The 25,727-nt window shown below is 42.3% G+C and overlaps 1 protein-coding gene across 1 annotated transcript in view; it reads left to right on the top strand.

Annotated features, from left to right (window-relative positions):
• The first annotated feature begins 215 nt into the window (after window positions 1–215).
• The window catches only part of LOC117999320 (copine-4-like), a 53,501-nt gene continuing 27,989 nt past the window's right edge, over window positions 216–25,727 (top strand). Inside the window, exon 1 of the mRNA XM_034988314.1 lies at window positions 216–514. Within this exon, the coding sequence (XP_034844205.1) occupies window positions 494–514 (21 nt within the window). The 5' untranslated portion in view covers window positions 216–493. The remainder of the gene's footprint in view (window positions 515–25,727) is intronic.

Genomic DNA, 25,727 nt, shown 5'->3' with positions numbered 1-25,727 from the left:
GAGCCCAGATGTGCTTTCAGACTCCTTTTCATCCTAACGCTCCAGGTAGTCACTAATAATTGATCCGTCTTGTTGCCTTATTACCTAACAATAGAACATGCTCTAAATCTTTAAATGCAAAGCTTCAGATTATTCTGAAAGATTTCCCACCTTGAAACGTGGCTCATTCTCTGAGGGTGCCTCCTTGCAGGCTTTCAAACAGCTAGCTCTGGTGACTCAATGGAGGGCATTTATGGTTTGGAAGCAGGGAAGCACCATAAGATTATTTCACCTAAAGGGTAATAATAAGAAGCCCTAATCCCTGGTGGGGTTTTCTCTTCTTCTCTCCTTGCAGGTTGACAGAACAGAGGTGATTCGCACCTGCATAAACCCAGTGTATTCAAAACTGTTCACTGTGGACTTTTACTTTGAAGAGGTGCAGCGTCTGCGGTTTGAAGTTCATGACATCAGCAGCAACCACAATGGGCTGAAGGAGGCCGACTTCCTGGGTGGCATGGAGTGCACACTTGGCCAGGTGGGTCCACAGAGGTCCTTTCCCACTCCTTGCCTCCTTGAGGCCTCTCTTCCTCCCCTTTTTCCTCTCTCCTAGCATTCTTTCTCCTTTGGTTTTATTTTTCCTTTACATGTAGCATTTTATGAGTTCCCATACACTGTCATATCCATTATTGCTAACAGTTATATTTACATAAGGATGATGTGGCAAATATGGGAAGACCTACTTACTTTGCAAAATTAACCATTTTCTCTTCTGAATTCCTTCATTGTGTCAGTTATTTCACAACTATTTATTGAGCATTTACTACGCTCTGATTGTGTGTGCTACAGTCTTATTCTGTTACATTATAAATTTCCATCTCCCAAATCAACTATGAGAACCCTCATACAGAGAGTATTGCTCAGTTACATGTATTCCAAGCTTCTGGTACCAGAAATAGCCCAAGAGAGGAGCTAAATAGGTATTTGGTGAATGAATAAATGCTTTTACTTAATCCTTACAATGATGTGAAATAAACATCATGATTATATCAATTTATCATTGAGAAAACTAAGACTCAGAATGGTTAAGCCTAAAGCCACAGACTAATAAGTGGCAGAACTAGAACTCAAACAAAGTTAGCTCCACTCCAAATCCCATAATTCTTCTTCATGACACCTTTCCTTTTTCCTTCCCTTACTGCCGTACCCAGAACTTTAGTAGGTGTTGAGGAGAGATCTAAATGAAGAAATAGTCCCTATGCCCAAGAAGTGGACATTCTAATTGGAGAAGGCACACTGTATGTACCTAAAATAGATAATGCAATTTAAGCCATGATGAGATAGAATGTCCTGGGCTTATTTCATAGGATGTGGGCCTTCAGGAAGGGAGAGCTTCCTGCTAGGTAGAATCAAAGAAGGTATTGTGGATTCAAACTTGGGGGGAAAAAAAAAAAAAAAATATATATATATATATATATATATATATATATATATATATATATAGTCCACAAATTGAAAAACGAAGGGGAAGGACTTTCAAGTAAGAAATCAATATAAACAAGGCATAGAGGTCAGAACAACCATGGCAGGGGTAAGGGGCAGAGGAGAGCAGATTCATTGAATCAAGGTCCGATGCTGATTTACTGCAAAACCAGTGAAGCTTGAACTTCAGAGCCCCTCACTTGGGTAGACTGCTTCCAAAGATCTGTGTTACATTTTTATTTGTAGTCTTACACTTTTTTCTCAAAGGATTCCAAATTATATAAACCTCAAGCCCCATAAAACCTGCATCAATCCCATGCAGAGACAAGGGTCTGGTTTAGGGATTAGTAAGAAAGAGCCTGCCTGGCAAAAAGATGACAAGCATTCATGTCTGTTTGTTTTTACTGTGCCTCATGTCACTTATCACTAACTTTTCCCATATGAGCACTGAGTGACAGAACAGACAATGTCCTCAGATACCTTTTTCAGCAGATATAGTGATTACTTTCATTAGATTGTTCTTTGTTCTTTTAATGAAAGCCAAAGCCTAATGTAGAAGGATGGTGAGGGGAGGCAGAGAAGGAATCTGGGATTTTCTCCATCAATATAATCTCTCTCATGACTTTTGAAAATAGTTGTTGGCAGATAGTGCAAGTGCCAGGTACAATGCCTAATAGGTAGTAGGCATTCAATGAATGAATGGTGGATTTGAGGTAGAATTCTGTAATGTATAAATACAGTAAGGTGATTAAAGTGGCATCTCTCTAGATATAAATGAGCCACTCCAAGATTCTCTTTCAGAGGGCGCCTGAGTGGCTCAGTTGGTTAAGCGACTGCCTTCGGCTCAGGTCATGATCCCAGAGTCCTGGGATCGAGTCCCACATTGGGCTCCCCCTTCTCTGTGGGGAGCCTGCTTCTCCCTCTGCCTCTGCCTGCTACTCCCCCTGCTTGTGCTCACTCTCTCTCTCTCTCTGTGTCAAATAAATAAATAAAATCTTAAAAAAAAAAAAAAGATTCTCTTTTAGATTACGGACATCCCCTCATGTATAAAAGTTATATTCTGCCCTAAGAAACAAATGTAGATCCATGTAGGAGTCATGTGAATCAAAGATCTTTTCCATAAAGATTGATCATTTTGTCCTTGTGAATGACCCTCAAACTTGCATCTTTAGTCTCTCACAACCCTCATCTTTCCAGCGGGCAGTAAGTCCTGACCCTCTACTTTGTGCCAGGCGTTGTACTGGAGGTCAGTCTTTAGTGTTGAGCCAAAAACATTGTCCCTACCTTCAAGCAGCTCACAGTCTAGTTGTGGATAAATATGGGAAGCAAATAATTAATTAAATTACACAAACAATTAAATTATTGTAATTATTGTTAAGGAGAAGTATGGAATAGGAGAGCAAAGACTGAGAGAATGTTGTCAGGTGGAGAGGCGATCAAAGAAGGATTCCGAAGGGAAGTGACATTTACACCAAGACTTGGAGAGTGAGTGCATCAGGTGAGAAGAAAGAGGAAACACGTTCCGTGCAGATGAGAAAATTATATACAAAGACTGTGGATTCAGGAAGAAGTTTGGCATATGGTACATAGTATCTTCATTTGGGTTTCCCAAGAAGCTAACTCTGAGACAGGAAGTCAAAGGAGGTGAAGGAGATGCCATAGCAGAATGAGAAAGTAAGACAGGAAAAGGAAGGCAGCCTGTAAGAGTGTTGTCAAGCCAGCTACCACTGTGGCCTACTGGAACTTAATTCTGCTGGGGAAATTCTGGAAGCCAGTATAGAGCAAACACCACAGAGTTATCTTACCCCAGAGATGATGGAACTTGGGTATTTATATACTTGGAGTATATAGTTCATCAGGCATTGAGGGCTGTTTCCAGGGTTGATTGAACATCAATCCCCCAGTATTTCTGGCTTATTGCATGGGCAGCAGTGCAGGCTCCAAGTAGCCCAAGAAGCTTACAAGCAAAGAAATACAGGCACTGGTGGTCAGAAGTTAGTGATGTGCACTGAAGTCATAGGCCCCGGGAAATGAGCAGGGCATTGATAGCGTCTGTGACACAGAAGCTCTCAGCTGCCTACCCAACAGCCAATCACTCCACTCTTTAGCCATTAGGCCCTGATCATTTTCAGATCATTTCCTGTCATCTGTCCATGTAGAAAATAGCCCTATCTCTAGCTCAGGGGTGAGTCCTGAGTAATCTCAGCTAATCATATGAATCCCATTCCCTTTTGCCAGAGATTGGTTTAGGGGTGGGCTTGTGGCCAGTTCTGATCAGTAAGACATGACAGTTTTTCTTGGAAAGCTGTTCTAGCCTAAAAGAGAGAGAGAGAGACATCCACATATGAAGAAAGAGTTGTCTGCCTGTGATTGCTGGAACCACTGTAGCCACTTTGTAGCAAGGGTGAGGATGAGAGCAACCCGAAGGTGAAGTCAGAGCCAGAAGAGGTGGAGGCACTGGCTGACATACTGCACCTGGAGCCCACCCTATCTGTGGACTCCTTATCATGAGATAATAAAGTGTCCGATTGTTAAAGTTGTTTGGGGTAGGGTTTTCCATTCCTTGAGCTAAAAGCATCATGATTGATATAGAGTATACCAATGAAAGCATATCAGTGAAAAATGGATGGACTGTCTGGAGAGGGGTGAAGAAAGGGAAACTGGGGGAGTGCATTGGCTTAATTTTTTTAAGCCCTCAAGATGAGGAATATATGGAAATGAGCACTGAGCGTAAGATTACCAATAGTACTTTCTAAATATATCTTGATACTTTTGAAAGAGCTTCCATACTGACCATTTCATTTGATCCTCTTGACAATGCTGGGAAGACAGGTGGCATCATCTGCATTTTATAGTTGAGAAAACTGAGGATCAGAAAGATTTAGTGTCCTGACAGAGCCAATACCAGAAGTCAAGATCTTTTGGTCCCCAGTCCAAAGCTCTTTCTTCTGCCATGATTTAAAGAAGGATAATGGGGAGAGGCCACATGTTCTGAGATCTCTTTCAATGTCTGGCTTAGGTGAAGCAAATGAGAAACAAGTCAGACTTTTCAGTGTAGCCCTAAGCCATGTTTCCCAAGCCACACTGCTTTCCCGCCCACCCCAGGTGACACACTAGCCTCTCTGGGTATCGTGTATATTCATGGGCAACCACCCTTTTATATTATCAGCCATATGATAGGTATGATTGACTTTTCCATACTTTTGGGGTGGGCACTAATTTGCTGAAATCAATCAGATTATCCCATTTTTGTGGCCACAGTGATTAGTTCAGTGAAGGTATATAACTAATCAGAGAGTGAAATGTAAATACTTATTTGCTAGAGCCTTCTGAGAAAGATAAGGTGAGCCTGTAAGGTCTGGAAATGGTACTCTTCAAAGGGAGAACATGGTGCTGCTGGTGGAGGAAAAGGAAGGGTGATAACATGACAAAATGTGGGTGAAAAGGAAAGAGGCTGGCACCTCGAAGGGAAGAACAGAGAAATAGAAATCAGGTCATATTACTTGCATACTAGATGGTGTCCTGTCTGAAGCCAGTCGTTCCTGGGAATTTTGGCCAATAGCTACCCTTTATTATTTAAATCATTATGGGCTAATTCTTTTTGCCACTTGCAACATGGAGTTCTAAGTAATCAAGTCATATCCCGTAGAACCTCTTCTCTAGGCCGTAGAGACCTAAAACCCATCTCCTCTTCACTCATTTAGTAACTTCCTTGAGAAGTTCCTTTTTCTATCATTTCTTTCTTTTTTTTTTTCAGACCTGAGAAGTATCTTTTTATTGTTTTAAATTTCTATTTCCCTGCTGACTTATGATATTGAGCATTTTTTGTGTGTGTTTATTTGCCTTTCAGATTTAGTTTTCTATGAATTGCCAGTTTATAAATTTCCCCTAGTTTCTTTTTTTTTTTTGATTTTTTTTTTTTATTCTTATGTTAATCCCCATACATTACATCATTAGTTTTAGATGTAGTGTTCCATGATTCATTGTTTGTGCATAACACCCAGTGCTCCATGCAGGATGTGCCCTCCTCAATACCCACCACCAGGCTAACCCATCCTCCCACCCTCCTCCCCTCTAGAACCCTCAGTTTGTTTTTCAGAGTCCATCATCTCTCATGGTTCGTCTACCCCTCCGATTTCCCCCGCTTCATTCTTCCCCTCCTGCTACCTTCTTCTTCTTCTTCTTTTTTTTTTCTTAACATATATTGCATTATTTGTTTCAGAGGTACAGATCTGAGATTCAACAGTCTTGCACAATTCACAGCGCTTACCAGAGCACATACCCTCCCCAGTGTCTATCACCCAGTCACCCCATCCCTCCCACCCCACCCCCCACTCCAGCAACCCTCAGTTTGTTTCCTGTGATTAAGAATTTCTCATATCAGTGAGGTCATAGGATACATGTCTTTCTCTGTTTGACTTATTTCACTCAACATAATACCCTCCAGTTCCATCCACGTCGTTGCAAATGGCAAGATCTCATTCCTTTTGATGGCTGCATAATATTCCATTGTATATATATACCACTTCTTCTTTATCCATTCATCTGTCGATGGACATCTGGGCTCTTTCCACAGTTTGGCTATTGTGGACATTGCTGCTATAAACATCGGGGTGCACATACCCTTTCGGATCCCTACTTTTGTATCTTTGGGGTAAATACCCAGTAGTGCAATTGCTGGATCATATGGTAGCTCTATTTTCAACTTTTTGAGGAACCTCCATACTGTTTTCCAGAGTGGCTGCTCCAGCTTGCATTCCCACCAACAGTGGAGGAGGGTTCCCCTTTCTCCGCATCCCCGCCAACATCTGTTGTTTCCTGACTTGTTAATTTTAGCCATTCTGACTGGTGTGAGGTGGTATCTCATTGAGGTTTTGATTTGGATTTCCCTGATGCCGAGCGATATTGAGCACTTTTTCATGTGTCTGTTGGCCATTTGGATGTCTTCTTTGGAAAAATGTCTGTTCATGTCTTCTGCCCATTTCTTGATTGGATTCTTTGTTCTTTGGGTGTTGAGTTTGATGAGTTCTTTATAGATTTTGGATACTAGCCCTTTCTATCATTTCTTTCTTAATTAACATTTATTTTTATATATATCATCTGGGCCCCCAGCTAGATTACAAGTTTCTTAGGGCAGAGGCCATAATCGGTACTTCATGTCTAATGCAACACCATGCTTTATATATCACACATGCTCAAGCCACATTTATTGATTAGCTTATTTTGAAAATTTTAGATCAGTATGAACTTTTATTTTAAGGTGGTAAGTTCCATTCAATCACGTATTCATATATCAACAAGCATTTAGCAAGTGCCCCAGTTATACCAAGTACCCTGGTAGGTGCTAGAGATACAAAAATGAACAAGACAGAGGCCTGTCCCCAGAAGAGCTTAAAATTAGCTGGGAGACACAGACTGGTAAATAAATAATTAAAATGCATGTTACTTTGTGCTACAACAGAGATGTGTTCCAGGGGCTACAGGGGAAAGACTTACCTCTACCTAGAGGGAATCAGGGGCGTCTCATAAGAAAGATGACTCTGGACCTGAATTTCAAAGGATGAGTAGGAATTCGCCAGCAGAGAAAAGAAATAAGGACTCTGGGCAAAATGACCAGGACACACAAAGGCATGGCAGCACAAGAATAACAAAGAACTCCTAAGTGACTCAACAGGCCAGATGGTCAAGGAAGGGTGGAAAACAGATAGGGGAGGCTGGAAAGGAGAAGAAGAGTCAGATCAGGAGGATTTAAGTGCCTTTCTCTAAAGTTTGGAGAGCTTGGATGTGCTGCACTGGAGGTCCTGAAGGGTTTTGACTAGGGAGAACAAGATTGGATGTGTGTATCGGAAAGATCACTTTCAGCGTTCCTGTGAAGTCTGGGTGAGAGGGAGTGGATGTGGAGCCAGGGAAACCAGTGAGGAAGCTCCATGCCATAAGAGAAAGAGATGAGAGGGCAGTGGTGATGAAAGTTGAGGAGGCCCAGGAAAGAGTTTGGCCAAGAGCAGCATCAGCAAGCCTTGGTGTGCAGGTAGCTGGCTGTGGTTACAGGAGGAGTGATTTGCCTCTCTTTCAGGAGAATCAGATTGAGCAGTGGAGTGGGGAATAAAATGTGCTGGCATGTTAAGCCCTTGATGACTGTGGAGAATCCAGAGGAGGTTGCCAGTTGGCACCCAACCACATGGATCTGGAACTGATACAAATTTGAGAGTGGACTCCCTATAGCACAGGGAGCCTGAAAGTTGGTGAGATCCCTCAAAGAGACTGTTTGTTTTTATTTTTAGAAGGAAATTCATTGAACATTCCATATGTGAACAAATCATAAAGGATTTTTTTTTATTATTATGTTCAGTTAGCCAACATATAGTGCATCATTAGTGCAGAGGACCATAGGAGAAGGGAGGGAAAACTGAATGGGAAGAAATCAGAGAGGGAGACAAACCATGAGAGACTCTCGACTCCAGGAAACAAACTGAGGGTTACAGAAGGGAGGGGGCTGGGAGGATGGGGTAATCGGGTGATGGGTGTTAAGGAGGGCACGTGTCGTGATAAGCACTGGGTGTTATATGCAACTAATGAACCGTAAAGGATTTTTTTAAAAACTGTTGAGTATGTGAGGACATCGCTCCACAATCTTTCCGATAAAAGTGTGAACTTGATGTTAAATTTTGGTGTGAATGGGAGCTTTCTCTTTTTTCTAAACTGTTCTCTCTAGGTATGATCCAGCAAACAAACAAACAAAAAAACAAAAAACCACCACAAAACACAAAAAAGACCAAAAAACATTAGTACTTTACTTCTTCATCACTTCAGTGGTTCAAGATTTTTTTTCCTTGTACTACTTAGTTAGGCAGGGAAATGGCTGGATCCAGGAGCTGCTGAGCTGCTGGAGGAATGGCACATTCAGGGTCTGAAGCACTGTTTCATAATGCTTAAATGCACCTGCTCTGGAGCCTCATGGGCTAGAGTCAAATCCCAGCTCAGCTGCTCTCAAGTTGTATGTCCACAGGCAAGTTCTTGCAGCCACTTAAGCCTCAGCCTCTTCATATGCAAAGTAGAGATAATAATCGAGCTGGCCTCAAGAAATATTGTGAGGACCAAGTGAGAAAACACATATAAGGTGCTTAGCAGAGTCCCCAGCACAGAAAGAGCATTCAGGATATGGAAGCTGTGATTCAGGATGTGAGAATCTAGGAAATGATGGGGAAGAATCAACATATCTAGGGGCAAGCTTTGTTTTAGGAGTGAAGGTGGAAGCGAAAAGGGTGCAAACGTTATGACAGAACACCCATGTTCTGGGCAATTAGTAAAACCAAACTTAGGATTTTGCCTCAAGTTTGGTGAAAACTATTTAGTCAAAGGAGTCAGTGTGTGTGTGATGTGTGTAATATTTACTTTACTCAGACTATTCTTAAATAAAATTGGTTTCAACTCAGATCTCTGAAATAATTGGAGGTAGGTATTCCAATTCCTGTCTTAGCACAACTAAGGCCCAGAAGGAGAGATAAAGTGACATCCCAAAACCCATGCTGGAAGTCACACATTCAGAGCTGTCTCCTCAAGGCCGTCTACAGGTACTTGCCCTGTCCACGTGAGTTGGCCACATTCTCACTCTGCCATGTGAAATAGAGGGACTCGTGGCTTATAGAAAAGGAAACTAGCAACCCTCAGCATGCTAGAAACTGGCATTGGCCATGAAATTGAGGATAAGCACAGCCAGTGACTTAGCACTGAGCAGTAATGCCAAATGAAGGATCATGTCCTCCAAGAGTACTCCAGGCAGAACTGTGTGTTCTCAGCAGATGGATGAGGGGGGCGAATCACAGAGATGCAGGGTGCCGAGAAGGCTGTGTACTCCTTCTGGGTGAGCTTGGAGACCGTCCTTGGATTTCTGTTGGTGGAAAGGAGACCAGGAGCTAAGCCCCTCTCCTGCTGCACCCAATAGAGGGCATGCCAAGGAGAGCTGAGATGATCCCTCACCATCTAGAACAGCAAGCAGACCTTCTTTTTTTTTTTTTAAGATTTTATTTATTTATTTGACAGAGAGAAACACAGCGAGAGAGGGAACACAAGCAGGGGGAGTGGGAGAGGGAGAAGTAGGCTTCCTGCCGAGCAGGGAGCCCGATGTGGGTCTCGAACCCAGGACCGTGGGATCATGACCTGAGCCAAAGGCAGATGCTTAACGACTGAGCCACCCAGGTGCCCCAAGCAGACCTTCTTTAATGTGGTGCCTTCAGTTTCTTTCATTGCTTACTAACTAGTCCAGTCATCCTTGAAGTCTTCCACTTCTTCATGCACCAAATGCAGTGGGGACACTGAGTCAGAAAAAACGAGAACAGTAAATGTAGCACAGTTAACTTTCTCGAGGTACTTGTATTTACCAGTCACTGGGCTGGGCATTTGCTATACCGCACTTAAGTTAATCAGCTGGACATCCCTGGGAAGTAGGCACTACCATTATCCTCATTTACATTTGAGGAAAGACACTGAATAAAGCTGGGGAACTTACTTAAGGCCACACAGCTAGTAAATGGTGTAGCTGGAACTCAAATGCAGATCTGTTTGGCTCCAAAGCCCCTCATAGCTCATCACTAACTAGTATAAATTGGAGTGTAGTATCTATTAATGCAAAGCCAAGTCAGAGTTGACCTTGCTAAGATTTTATTTGGGTTATTTTTAAGTTTGTTTGTTTGTCTTATGCGAAGCTGATAGGAATCCTCTTGCAAAAAAGAAAAACCGCCTTGGTCATTTTTCCTCCAAGTTTGCATACTGAATTACTCTAAATACAGCATGGTTTCTTAAATAGTATCAATGTCTCAATCTCCCAAAACCAGAACCTTATAAACTTGATGACTGTGGATCCCAGGTGATGAGGATGCTGCTGGTCAGGGGCCACAGTTTGAGAACCACCCCCCCAGAATCTTGGGGGAGGAATACTAGTAAGTCTTGGGCACTGAATTACTAGTTTGAATTATGAAAGAACTAACATTCAGGGCAATTATCTGGAGAAATTAGAAGGACAAAGAAGACATCTAGAGAGCAGGAAAAAAAGTTGCTTCATAAAGTTTACAGTCCCACAAAGGATCATGTACAGGAATTTGGAATTTACATTCTTGGTGAAGATCCTAACTCCCCTCCACTAAGTATAATTCAATGGACCTATTAGCCAGGCTGTTGGTTCCTTTCCTGACACAGGTGAATGTTAGGATTACATCAACCATGGTGGCCCCTGAAAGGACTGGCAGACCACAAGCTGTCAGTGGTCAATGGGAATTTGGTCTCAGGTGGGTTGGACCCAATTGGTTGACACTGGGGGTATGACGATGCCGAGGGTGCTATCCAAACTCAATGTAGTGCTCACACTGAGATTCCACAGTTTGATATTTTGTTGTGTAACATCTAATATCCTCATGGCATAAAATTGATGGCCCAGGGAAGTCAAATTTATACATTACAGCAAGCAACTCATTTCCCTTCTGCTTCTCACGTGAAAAGTTTTCCCTAACTTTGCAGAATTACTGCAAGCAGAAGCTACACGAGTGATAAATGAGGTCATAAATAAATACCATCATCTCATCTATCCTGGACTGGCTGAGAAGTCCCAGGAAGTGGTCTCCCCATGCTGACTGTCTGTTCTACAGAGGCAGGTGGGATTCACATAGGGTGATGGTGGGTAAGCAAGCCCTCTGTTCTCCAAGGAAAATAAAATTAATTCTTGCCTTTTTCTTTGCTGTTTTTGCCAGGCAAGTAATCTCCTTAAATTCAGATCCTAGGAAAATCCTTCTGCTTTCTCTGGAGTCTTCCTTTTGTACTTTTACATTCCTTTATGGTGCCCTACCCTGGAATCTGAGCCCTAGGTTCTGGACCTGCCACCAACTCTTTGTGTCATATTGGGCAGTTTGCTGAGCCTCTTGGTGATGTGGTGACCTCATCTATAAAGGGAAGGTTTTGTACTGATTAATCTCTAAATTGCTTCCAGTTCTAATTGTCAGTAATTCTTATTCATCTCTTTCTTCCCCTTGTCTCTGAACGTAAGCATCCCTTCCTGCATTCTCATCTCTCTTCAGGACAATCTCTGTCCCCTTCTACCCTGCCCCCAGACCCTTCTCACATCATCTGTTAGCATGAAGTGTTTCCCTCATGCTAAGTCAGAGATATCATTCAGCCACAGATTGTGTTCCTACCTAAGTGCCCTGCAGGAAAGCATCTCCTCATGTCTACTTAATGTCAAAGATAGTTTTTAAAAGATATATCTAGTGGCAATTAAAATGGGCCTGTGTTTACAAGCCCTGTTCCACATATTGACAGTAACATGGTACTTCTACTGGCTCCAAATGAGTAAGGGGAGAAGAACAAGAGATCTGGAACTGAGTGAGAATTTGTAAGAACTGATGTGTCACTGCTGAAAGCATCTCTAGGTGTTTGTCCTGGTCCCAACTCTTTAAGCCAGGCTGGTGTGGGGTGCTCAGCCCCCAGCCCACCCCACCAGTTTCCCCTGGGCCTGTTTCCCCACACAGGGAGCCATATAAGCCAACCAAGTTGAAGGCCACCTGGGACCTCTACCACAGCACCCACTCTTGCATGTTTCCAGCCAACTTTGATTCCAATCCTTTTCGCTCCCAACTAGAACCAATGACCTACAGAAATCCAAGCTGAACCCTGTCTCCATGGTGTTTACAATGCTCTCCCTACCATCTGGCCCTTGCCTTTCCCCTATAAAATTTGTCTTGCTATACCTTCTTAACTTACCAGCACCTAAGTGCCTTAAATAAAAATGTCCTGTACTTGTCTCAGCCCTGAAGCATGAGGCACTATAGCACATGAACTGCATTATCAATATGCCAAACAGCCAATTTGCTGACGTCAAATTACCAAAAATCTGATTCACCAAATAATACATAGCACAAATATTCTTTGGTAAATATTTTTATTTACCAAAACTGAGGTCTTCAAACTAATTATGAAGTGTGCTACCATTATTTTAAAACTTGTGAAGATTTCTGCTTTTTTTTTCCATTTAGGCTACTTAGGAAATTTAGTTACTGATTATCATAAACTTTTCTGAATATCAAATGTAAACATAAGAAGACTGAATTCTCTTTTGTCTTCTCTGCCGAAGGTGAGAAAAAATTTGGTACTAGCTATTAAAGTACCCATTTCTTCCCAGGCCAAAACACTAGCAAAATATATTTTTAAATGACAACAATGATGACAGGGAGATGGGATTATGGGTGATTTTTAGTGTCACCTCCATGTTTTTCTAAAAACGTCAGAGTAAGGCCTATTTACTGACTCCAAAGAACTCATATTCATGTAGGGGAATATGACCCATAAGTATTATATAGATCAACTTCTGAAAAACTTTAGAATGTATAAGGAATTCTACTTTGGGAAGTGTGAGGGCAAGGTTTGGGGGCAAGGTATTGGCTGAGGCTGTGCTCTCTGTCAGGTTTTTGAGAGAGCATTCTGTAGATGCTGCAAGTAAAGCCTTAGTTCCCACCCCCCACCCCATTGCCCAGGGAGGAAGGTTGGCTTGGGTAATCTGATTCTGATCTTTTGTAATACCACTTTTGATTACAGGAGAGACCATGGGGGGCTTGAAGTATTAATAAGGAATAAGTTTAGGACGCATCACTGGAACTGCCAAGAGGTTCTGACATTCCCCCAAAGCCTAGAATCTCCAGTTCAAGTCTAATTTAGGAAAGAGAATATTTTTATTTTGAATTAGCCTGATAAAGTTTAAGGGGAGAAGAAACAGTAACTGCTTGGGTTACAAAATCACTTCCAGGAGTCTTGGTTTCAGATTCAAGGACAAAATGAGGCCGGTATGAACTCATTAACTTTGTTTTGGATGGAATATGAGCCTTTGGGGCTTCTCCATACACGAGGGCAGGTCAGGGGAGGCCGTGAGTGCACTGATTCATGTGCTTCACCCACCCTTCCTTGGCATGCCCACAGGAGACTGAGATCAGCACATATTCCCAAACCAGTTATTAGAAACAAGGGAGCAGAATTCCTCCAAACCTCTCTCTCCCCAGTGAGAATCAAACCCAGAAAATGAATATTACAGTAAATTTGCAGACAGAACTCCAGTAGAATCAGCAAAGCTTGAAACGGGGAGGAAAACAAAAGCAATGTTGAGTCTAGCCAGATCAGTGGCTCCTAGCCTCTGCTTAACTACTTCCAAGGAGGGGGAGTTCATCCTTACATATCAGGTATCCTGATAACCTTAGGGTAACTTATGACTGCATTTGCCCCAGGCCATCCTAGTTTTTACCTATTGTGGTGATTTAATTGTTAACACTGTCCCCTTTCATTTTCAAAAGTGTGTCAGTTTAGACAATAGAGTTTATGGTGCCTTTATGATAACAAATCGCTTTCATAGCTAACATTTACTAAGTGCTGATCATGTGCCAGGCATTCCTGAGCTTGGTGCTCTTGACCTTAGCACCATCATCATTGTTAATATCATCACAGGGCCAAGATTACACACGTGTCCTAAGGGGCAAAGTCAAGATTTTGGATTCACATTCGGAGTACTCAACAGTTCCTCCCGTACCCCTAAGCTACACTACCTCTGGGCTTCCATTTGACAAACTCAGGAAGAAGAAGATCCATATCCCTTTACAGACCTCCCAAATCTTCCTGCTGATTTTCTCATAAGCAGTCAGTTGCAGGAGGAGACTGATATTCTGGGGGCCTTTTTATATCCCAGGTATCGTGTTACGTGAGGCCAGGATCTTCCCCACTTGATAGATCAAGAACTAGGCTGGAAGATCTCAACTAATTCATCCAAGATCATGCTGACAGCAAGTTGTGGAGCTAAGATTCACACCTGAGTTGATCTGATTTCAGTACTTTCCTTCCCATTATACCACATTGCCTACCACACTGCATTCAATTTCTACAACCCTTTGCAGATTGGAAAAAGTGGATTAACAATTCTCCCTAAATATTATCACCATAAGACTGCTAACCAAGGTCAAGAAGGAAGCAACCTTTTTCACGAGTTGATGAATTGACTCCTATATCTAAACAGTCTCTTTTTCCCAGCTCAGGAAGACCTGTGACATCCATGTGCAAATAGGCACCCTACTCGTGAGTATTTATCTGAAATACTCCTGGACCAAAGGGTCTGAGCGACTTGCAGCGTTTAGGCCTTATCCTTCCCTTGGCATGGACCTATTGTTCATATACCAATTAAGGATAACAATCAGATTTAAATAACTGGTATGTATTCATTCATGTGTTCGTTCATTCATTCATTCATTCATTATTCATTCACTCAATGAATAATGCACTTAATGCTAGCAGTGATCATTTAAAAGCTTATATACATTTATTCCCTCATCCAAATAATGATGAATCATTCATTCATTTACTGGCCACTCACTGCATGCCAGATACTCTTCTAGACACTAGGGCATCAGCTGTGAACAAAGGGAACAAAGCTCCATTCTCATGGAGCTTATCTATTCCTACATAATATAATAACAGACAGTAATAGTACTATGAAGGAAAACCCAATAGGATAAGGACTAGAGAGTGGTAGGTAGCAAGGGTGCGGATGCTAATTTAGATAGGAGAGTCAGGGAGGGCCATTTCTGAGCAGAGGCCAGAATGATGTGTGGGTATAAGCCATGTAAAGAAATCTAGAAAAGTGTTTCAGGCAGAGATCAGAGCAACTGTTCTTACTGTACTGCCAGACCCTACGCTGAAAACTTTGCACGCATTATCTCATTTAATCCTCAAAAATCCCTGAGGGGAATGTGTCATTATTTCCTCATTTTCTGTTAACCTCCTGAACCTTGAAGTAACTTGCTTAAGTGCACACCCATTTTTAAGTGCAGGAGCCGTGAATTGAACCCAGGCCTCCTGACTCCCAGACAATATCCCCACTACAACTACTGAGCAGTTGTGTGCCTTGGCCAGTCTGCAACACTTGCCTGCACTTTTTTTTTTTTAGGTAGGCACCATGCCCAGTGTGGAGCCTAGTGCAGGGCCTGAACTCACGACCCTGAGATCAAGACCTAAGCTGAGATCAAGAGTCGGACTCAACCGACTAAGCCACCCAGGTGCCCCTGCCTAAACTTTTAATGCAAGATTGAGAGAATGACTGATCCCTAAGAACATCTGCAAAGCCTGCCTCATCCCTCTGATTTTGTATCTGATTCTGGTCCTTTGTAATGCTTTTGATTACAGAGGAGACCCGAGAGGGTTTGGCGCACTACTAACCAGCAAGTTCAGGACACCCATGGGTCCACAAGGATGGGGAGTTTAAATCTTTGTGTCCCCAGGTGCACCAGATATTGAACTGTAACAACTTCTAGAGGCTTTTGCTCCCGAGACCCTCCCTCAGCTCTGTTGCAGGGCCCACATCTCTGGCTCCTCCTCCAGACATGCAACAACTTTTTCCATGTGATATCCTTGTAAACCAAGCAAGAGGGCGCCTGGGTGGCTCAGTCGGTTGAGCATCTGCCTTCAGCTCAGGTCGTGACCTCAGAGTCCTGGGATCGAGCCCCCGTCAGGCTCCCTACTCAGCGGGGAGTCTGCTTCTCCATCTACCCTTCCACCTTGCTCGTGATCTTTCTCTCTCTCAAATAAATAAATTTTTTTAAAAAGCAAGATTTTCCATCCCTCCACCCTATTATTTGTAGGGAATGGTTTCATTGTTTTTCTGTACATAAAGGCAAGACAAGCCATTTTTAAAACTACTCAGAAATACACAAAAATACTAAAATCATCCTTCATCGCAACATTGAGAGATAGCTAGTAAACATTCTGGTGCATATTCTTCCAAATTTTTTCTATGTATGCACAAACATACAGTTCTTTTTTTAAATAACCATTTGGTCATTTATACATGCCTTTTGTTGCTTGCTTTTTTCTCATAAAAATATATCATGAACACCTTTCCATGTTAATGTATGTATTTCTACATCATCTATTTTAAGGGCTACACAGTATTCCATGATAGCAAAAATCATGTAAGGTGTCCCATATGGTGGGTATTAAGACTGTTTCTGGTTTTCCACAATTATAAACAACACTTGAATGAGCATTGTATTATATATATCTTCATGCCCTCTGATACTGATTTTTTTAGACTAAATTAATAACTGTGGACTATTCGGGCACGCATTTTAAGGTCCTTGATACAAATCACCAGGTATGTGTGTAGAAACATGGCAGCGACTCCCACTGCCCCGTACAGCCCACAAAGGTATTCTTTTTCGTGCATCCTCCATAACACCTCCCACTTTTAATCTTGTTCCTTTTGAAGCCTCAAACAGCACAGGGAAAAGAAGGCCACTGCCCTAAACTGGATGTCACCCCCTGTAGAGGCTCCCTAGCCCCAACCCGAGCAGGGAGGACACAGAGGAGTGTGACCCCTCAGCTTCCTCATGGTCCTGGAGGTGGGGCCCCCACAGGGTTTGTCCAGAGGCTACAGGTAGAATGAGGAAAGGGACATCACCCTGAGTCTCAGCCTGGGAAGGTTGCCTTACTCTCAGACTGTATCCTTTCTCTCCTTCATAGATCCCCCAGCAGCTCCTGCCCTCCCATTTCTCATCCACACACTGGAGACTCCCAGCTCAGGCCTCTCCCTTGAAGCCCAGACTCATGTGTTCAACCCTATCTAGATAGTAATTCCACTCAGATGACTTACAGACAGCTCAGACTCCACAGCTCCAACCAAGTTCACCACCTCCTTTTGCTCTCCCTGCCCCTCCTCCACTGTGCCCCACTCAGGGAATGGCACCTCCATCCTCCCAGATGGGGAGACCCCAAACCTGGGAGTCTTCCCTCATGCCACTCACTCTCTGTGCCCCACAGCCTTCCCATCAATTAATCACAAATCCCCATCAATTCAGTGTGTTAAGTATCTTTATTATCCACCCCCTTCTCTGTCTACTGCCACGACCCCTGTCTAAGCCAGTTAATGACTATAATTATCTCTACGTGGAGATTGATAGGATAGGAGAGCAAAGAGGAGAAAGGAACGTTTTCTAAGCACCAGTACTTGCCTGATGCTGAGAGGTTGTTAATACTCATTATGTACATGATAAGCTAACAGAGTAGATAATATCACCATTTTACGGAAAAGGAAACTGAGGCTCAGAGAGGTTAACCTGCCTGGTCCCACACCAGACTCAGCCATCGGAGCCTCATGTGTGATTATATAGCAAAAACGAAGCTAGGGGATCAGTTGAGTGGCTCTTGCAGTGGTTGAGAGGGAACTCCCTCCATGGTAAGCTCCTTGAGGGAAAGGAGTGAGTATGAATCACTTTGCCTATCTGGTAGGGTTTAGCACAGGGCCTGCTTCTGTCATTTTTGGGAGGCAGAAGAGTGTAGCAGTTAAGGGAATGGAATTGGACTGACTAGATTCAAATCCCAGCTCTGCTGCTTCCTGGCTCTGAGACCTTGAGCAGGTTACCTAGCCTCTCTGTACTGGGCTAAATGGTGGCCCCCCAGAAGATATGTCTACATCCTAACTCCATAACCTGTGAATGTGACCTTATTTAGACAAAGAGTCTTTGCAGATCTAATTAAGTAAAGGATCTCAAGATGAGGAGATCATCGTGGATTATCCAGGTGGGCCCTAAATCCAATAACAAGTGTCCTCATAAAATAACTCCAGAGGAGAGACATAGATGGGGAAGGAGAGCACCACATGAAGGAATGGAGTGATGTAGCCACAAATCGAGGAACAATGAATGGCAGATACCAGAAGCTGGAAGAGACAAGCTTTGGAAATCTCCCTTTGAGCCTCCAGGAGGAGTATGGCTCTGTAGACAGCTTGATTTCAGACCTCCGCCCTCCAGAACCAGGAGATAATACATTTCTGTTGTTTTACACCACCAAGTTTGTGATGATTTGTTACAGCAGCACTACATACTAACACTCTCTATACTCAGTGTTCTCATCCATAACTGCGTGTATGATAATACTTCGTAGGGCTGTCGTGAGAATGAAATCAAGACACATAAGGCAACTTAGAACAGTAGCTGGCACATATTAAGACTCTTGAAGTAGTATTTATTGTGACTCTTTAATAGTTGTGTGACCTTAGTTATCTTTGATCCTCTGGTTCCTTCACCTGGTTGAATGGTAATAAAAATACTTACTCTGACAACCTCAAAGTTGGGAGTTTGCTTCCTTAACTTAGAAATGGTCAAAGAGGGATGCCTGGGTGGCTCAGATGGTTAAGCATCTGCCTTCAGCTCAGGTCATGATCCCAGGGTCCTGGGATCGAGCCCCACATCGGGCTCTGTGCTCAGCGGGGAGCCTGCTTCTCCCTCTGCCTGCCTGTCTGCCTACTTGTGATCTCTCTCTCTCTCTCTGTCAAATAAATAAATAAAATCTTTAAAAAAAAAAAAAGAAATGAGCAAAGAATTTCTCTAATCTTCTTCTGTCCTATGAACTACTAATTTGATTGCATGCCTCACTGGAGAGAAGTCACAGACTGCCAAAGGTGCCTTGTGGAAAAGGTGCCTTGTACCCTTGACCTGACAAAATGTTCTATCCTGGGCACTGGGCTGCTTGGGGAAAGCAGCTCTTTCTCTTTCTCCTGATTGCCATGTAGTATGGTTGCAAGCTGGGGAGGGTGGCCACTGAGCCAGGTCATTTGTGATGAGGAGGAGACCTAACCACCATCATCAGAGGCAAAGGTGGATAATTAATACACAAGCAGTCGTTAAATCCCTCTCTGAAACTCTCTCCACTCCATCCCTTGCTAATGAAGTCAGAGAAAGGGTAAAGCCTGTAATTACATTTGAAGCAATTAGAACCCTGCTTAATAGAAAGCTTAAGACAGGAAGCCCAGCCCAGTAGATCATCCATTGCTCCTGTCATTCTGAATCATTCTCCCCAGTGTTCCTTTTGTAGATCTCCACTGGGGAAGCAAGGGCTGTACTGAATTTACATAAAATGTATGAACACATGCGTGTCACATGTCCTCTCCCCTGAATGGCTGAGAAAGCTTCAGCATATACCTTTCTTAGTTCCTACAACTTTACCCATTAATGAAAGTCTAAATCTGCAGAATGGATATATTTAAAAGCCCTTTTCTAGAAATCTTTAAAATCTGATCCTATCATACTAAAATTGCCTACATTGAATTCTCGCTTTCTAGCTCAGTGCTTCTCAACTTTCATGTGCATGCAAATCACCTGAAGATCTCGTTGAAATTCAGATTCTGATTCAGTAGGTCTGGGGTGGGTCCTGAGATTCCGCACTTCTGACAAATTCTCAGGCCATGCTGCTGATGGTGCTGCTGGAGGGAGCCAGATAGGGTAAGTTAGGGAGGATACCCATAAGGAGCAAAGGAAAAGTTCTTATATGTCCCGCAGGTGACCACTTTCCTCCTACACAGCAACTATTGAAAGCTTCTAATGTGGATCTTGAGAAATGAATAAAATTTGCCAACTGAGGAGAGAGGGTATGAGTCATCCTAGGCAGAAGTATGCTCTTTAATATACTCTTTAAAATATTTTTAAAGCTTCCCTTTAGTGTTTAGTGCACAGGAGAGGCCAAAGATCTCAGGAGTTACTCTGTGTTCGGACAAGATTGTGGGTCCTTAGGTCAGCAGCGGGAGCAAGGCAACCAGGAAATAGAGGGAAAGCAGCAAGAGAAAGCTCTTCTAGCATAATCTGTATCTTGAGCAGGTCTAATTTCTACCAGGTGTAGTGATATTGCCCAGAAGTCCTAGGAAGGGAAATGGAAAGGTAGGGATTTCCCTAAAATCAGTCATCACTGAGGCATCATTGCATCCTTTCCTGGATTTTGAACCTGATCATGGGCTAACTGAGTCTATTAGTTCCCTGTGTTTACAGTTATAAATTATCACAAACATGGTGGCTTAAAATAACACATATTTATTCTCTCACGGTTCTAGGGGGCAAAAGTCTGAAATCAAGGTGTCAGCGGGGCCATGCTTTTTCTGAAGGCTATAGGGGAAAATCCATTCCTTGCCTCTCCCAACCTCTGGTGGCTGCCAGCATCCCTTAGCTTGTGGCCACATCACTCCAAATGTCCATTGCCTTCAACTCTCTCTGCTCCATCTTCATGTTTTCTTCTCTTCTGAGTGTGTGCTATCATATTCCCCACCCCTGATTCTCTCTTAAAAGGACACCGGGATTGCCAAATAATCTCTCTTAAAAGGACACCGGGATTGCCACTGGGTCCACCCAAATAATCCAGGATAATCTCCCCATTTTAAGATCCTTAATTACAACTGCAAAGACTTTTTTGTCATATAAGGCAATATACAGAGATTTTACGCATTAGGATATGAATATCTTTTGAGGGGGGGATCATTTTTTACCTACCATAAGCCAACATTGCTAAAGCACCTTGTGTCAGAGTGCAAAGCCCCCAAGAGCCTAGTCTCTCTAAATTAAAGGTCTTCTTTCTGTCTTCATACTCACCCTCCTCCTCATACTCATTTTATGCCCTTCTGACCTACAGTGCTCTCCACTTGGAGTATCATCCCTCCCCTCTTTGACTATTCAGTTTTCTTCCAGAAGCTTTCAGGTCAGAAGTAGTTTCTTCGGAAATGCCTTGCCTGACCTCCTGGACCAGGCCAGTCTTCCTTCATGGCATGACTGTGCTTCTCCTTGCAGAGTTGGAATTTGACCTGTGTATTGTGTGGCTATTTCTGGGAGGGCAGTGCTCCTGCCTGCATTGTATCTTCACTATATTTTCAATGCCCAGCACATAATATTCAATACATATTTATTCAATGAAGGAATGAATCCTGGCTTCGGTTCTTATAAAGTATGTGTATTAGCTTGTTAGGGCTGCCATAACAGAATACCACAGACTGGTGGCTTAAACAACAGACATTTATTTTATCATAATTCTGGAGACTGGAATTCCAAGAACAAGGTGACAGCAGGGTTGGTTTGTGGTGAAGCTTCTTTTGCTGACTTGCAGACAGCTGTGCTCACTATGTCCTCACATAGCCTTTCTTCTGAGTACATATGCAGAGAAAAAAAGCTCTCTGATGTATCCTCCTCTTCTTATAAGGACACTAGTGCTATAGGATTGGGAGCACCCCCTAAATGAGGGGGGCCTCCACCCTCATTTAACCTTAATTATCTCCTTAAAGTCCCTACCTCCAAATACAAGCACTTTGTGGTTTAGGGCTTGAACATATGAATTTGGGGAGGACACAGTTTAGTTCATAATGTTATGTGACCTTAGATAAACTCCTTATTTTCTCCAAGTCTTGCCTCTCTTGTTCCAATTGCTTGGGGGGAAGAAAGAGTGCTGATCATTAAATGAAAGCAAAGAGATAACATATGTGAAGCACTCAACAGAGGAAAAGTTGTGGTTGTTTTTCCTAGAAGCAGACAAAGACTGGAGAGCAAGTAGAGAATTTGGGAGGTGAAGGAAAAACCAAAAGGGGAGTGGAGATATGAGACGAGACAGGGAAAGTAGCCAACAAAGTAAAGGGTGCATTGTCTAATAAATCACCACTGGAACAACTAGAGCTTCATCCCACTGAGGAAACCCTGGTGCCTCTGTAGAACATATACCACAGAGTCACCCCTGTCCTGGGGCAAAAGACTGGGGGATTTCTGTACCAAAGTCCATCAGTCATTGGTTGATGTTCACTGCCAAGGGTGTTACTTTCAGCCTACTGCACCTGTAGACAACAGGCAAGCATACCAGAGAAAATCTTTAGGTAACGAGATGCCAATGCCAGTGGTTGGAAGCCCAGTCAGCTCTGCAGTAGTAAAACCTGAGGAGATCTGGGCATGTCTTCCTCTCTCTCTGCTACAGTGAGCCATCAGGAAACCTTGGTTGTTCTCTGTAGTGGTGGTCATAGTAATTGCTAGTTTGCAAAACGAGATGCTCCTTGACAAAAGGTTCTGGGGCCAAACAAGTGTAAAGAATGCTTCTTAAACATGGTTGTACTCAGGGGGACTCACAAATAAAGCTGTGTTGATGTCTTGCAGTTGAGCTATGGAACTTCTTCTGATCCTGTGATTTCCAGATTTATTTCCACAGTTTTTTCATGCGTTATATACTTACCTTTTAAAAAATAAAAATTCTCTGATACATGCTTTGGGAGTAATCAATTCTGACTTAGACTAGAGATGTGACTGTCAAATATTATAAAGAAGTTTCTCGTCTGCTCACCACAATAGCCTCAGAACAGTGCCTGGCACAGAGAAGTTGTTCAATAAATGTTTTTTGTTACAATAGAGTCTTAAAGAAATTTCAAAAAAGAATCTGAAGACATTTTCAATGAAAATAATCTCATGAAAAACGACTATCTGATCTCCAGAATGACTGTTTTGAAAGACTTTGAAAGAAAGTTCAGCTGAATGTACACTTGTTGAAATATTGGCCAAAGCATTTTTTATTCTCCTGGCTTTCTTACCATTAATCCAAATGGAACAGTGTACTTTCCTGAAAAATGAGGACCCATGCTGTTAGAATATTTTCCATTTCAAAGGAACGAAGTGCTTCCTCCCCTGATCCATCTGTAAATACAGATCATGCATGGCACTGATGTCCTTCTGGTCCAACTTTGCTAAAAAAGAGTGTTTCAGGGGCGCCTGGGTGGCTCAGTCGTTAAGTGCCTGCCTTCGGCTCAGGTCATGATTCCAGGGTCCTGGGATCGAGCCCCGCATCAGGCTCCCTGCTCGGCGGGAAGCCTGCTTCTCCCTCTCCCACTCCGCCTGCTTGTGTTCCCTCTCTAGCTGTCTCTCTCTCTGTCAAATAAATAAATAAAATCTTTAAAAAAAAAAAGTGTTTCAACTTCTATTTCCTCCCCCTGTACTTCACCATTTTATTGAATGGTAAGGATTGCAGTTATGACCCCACTGTAGTGTAGAAAAGAATCAAATTAGAGGACTTCTATCTTTAGGTCTAAAATGAATCTCTGATAGGCAGCATATAGATGGGCTTGTTTTTTTATCCATTCTGTCACCCTATGTCTTTTGATTGGTGTGTTTAGTCCATTTACGTCAAAGTAATTACTGATAGATATGTAGTTATTGCCATTTTATTACTTGTTTTGTGGTTGTCTCTGAAGATTTACTCTGATCCTTTCTTGTCTTTCTTTCATGTTTTGCTGATTTTCTTTAGTGATATACCTGGATTTCTTTCTCTTTGTTCTTTGAATATTTATTAGTGGTTTTTGATATATGGTTACCATTATGTTTGTATATAACCTCTTCTGCAAATAGCAGTCTATATTAGGTTGATGGTTGTTTAAGTTTGAATCCATTCTTTCACCTCTCCTCCTGACATTTTAGATATATGTTATTATATTTTATATCCTTTTTTTGTGAGTTCCTTGACTGATATGTTTTACAGAAATATTCATTTTTACTGCTTTTGTGTTTCCTGCCTTTATACTGTCACTTTTTTTTCTCCTTTCCACTCAGAGTCCCCTTTAATGTTTCTTGTAGGGCTGGTTTAGTGGTCATGAATTCCTTTAGTTTTTGTTTTTCTGGGAAACTCTTTATCTCTCCTTCTATTCTGAATGATAGTCTTAATGGATGGAGTATTCTTGGCTGCAAATTTTTCCCATTCAACACTTCGAATATATCATGCCACTGTCTTCTGGCTTGCAAAGTTTCTGTTGAAAAATATCCCACTAGCCTTATGGGTTTTCCTTTGTAAGTTACTGACTTCTGTAGTCTTGCTGCTTTTAAATTTTTTTCTTTATCACTACATTTTGTAAATTTAATTACAATATGTCTTGGTGTGGGTCTGCTTTTGTTGTTTTTTTGTTGGAGTTCTCTGTGCCTCTTGAATCTGGATATCTGTTTCCTTCCCCAGATTAGGGAAGTTTTCAGCTATTGTTTCTCCAAATAAATTTTTTGACCCCTTTTCTCTATCTTCTCCTTCTGGGACTCCTAGAATATGAATGTTATTACATTTGATGGAATCACTGAGTTCTCTAAGTCTGTTCTCATTTTGTATAATTCTTTTCTCTCTCTTTTTTTTTTTTTTAGTCTGATTACTTTCCATTACTCTGTCTTCTAGGTCACTAATTCATTCCTCTGCTTCTTCCATCCTGCTGTTAATTCCATCAAGCATGTTTCTCATTTCATTTATTGAGCCCTTTATCTTTGCTATGTTATTCCTTATCTCTGTGTTAAGGGTCTCACTCATGCCTTCCATTCTTTTCTCAAGTCCAATGAGTAATCCTTATGATCATTGCTTTAAATTCTCTATCAGGCATGTTACTTAAATTAGAGGACTTCTAACAAGTGTATCCTCTTGCCAGGCAGTGCTGGTTGGTTTGTTTTGTTTTTTGTTTTGTTTTATTTTGTTTTTTGCCTCAAATGTCCTCTGACAAGACCTAAGGCCTTCCTGAGCCTAATGCAGTTGCTTCAGCTGCAAGAAAGCCTACATGACAAGTGAGATTTGCAACAAATAGCCTTTTCTCTATAGATCACTGGCCCAGCTGGCCATCTCCACCACTTTTGCCCAACAGTCCTAAGAATGGCAACATCATTGTTTGTTGATCTTTATTACAATGAAAAGTTTGAAACCCTAATTATTACTCATTCTTTGGAGCTGAGATGGAGGCGGGGGAGCTGTAAAATAAGTTTGTTTGATTGCCTGCTTGATTAGTCATTTGTATACCCAAATGCTCACTTATTAAACAGGAATATTTCTGGGGAGATTGTTTATCTTCCTAGCATTAGCAAAAGACAGGAGTTGGAACATAATAGCATTCTCCTCACACCCAACAAATGGGAATGTTGGCATTTCTAGATAAGAGTGAGGAAAGAGAATGTGACCATCCAACATCTTGTAAGTTAAGTCTCCCTTGGTCTTGCTTGAAGAATGAAAATGTGGATCTGGGAAGACACAGTCTGTAAAGACAGCATACCCAGGGCGCCTGGGTGGCTCAGATGGTTAAGAGTCTGCCTTTGGCTCAGGTCATGATCCTAGGGTCCTGGGATCGAGTCCCACATTGGGCTCCCTGCTAGGCGAGGAGACTGCTTCTCCCTCTGCCTCTGCCTCTGCCTCTCTCTCTCTTTCTCTCTCTCTGACTCTCATGAATAAATAAATAAAACATTAAAAAAAGAAAAAGAAAGTGTACCCATACCCACACCTGGTAATCCAGTGGGTTTTTACAATGCTGAGAGGATGGTTGGGGTCACTTGAAGCCATAGGGGTAGGACACCCATGTGGATGAAGCGATGACAATGGACAATAGTATTTCTGGGGCCAAATTTATTTGAGAAACAGGATATGTTGCCTTTCTTTAGTCAGATGTTGGCCTGGATGCTGCTTAC

This window comes from Mirounga leonina, unplaced genomic scaffold (assembly GCF_011800145.1).
Source record: "Mirounga leonina isolate KUSES-001 unplaced genomic scaffold, KU_Mleo_1.0 Mir_115, whole genome shotgun sequence".
In the NCBI taxonomy this organism is placed as follows: Eukaryota; Metazoa; Chordata; class Mammalia; order Carnivora; family Phocidae; genus Mirounga; species Mirounga leonina.
Note: the sequence above shows the minus strand (reverse complement) of the source record. Positions and strands in the feature narration are given on the sequence as shown.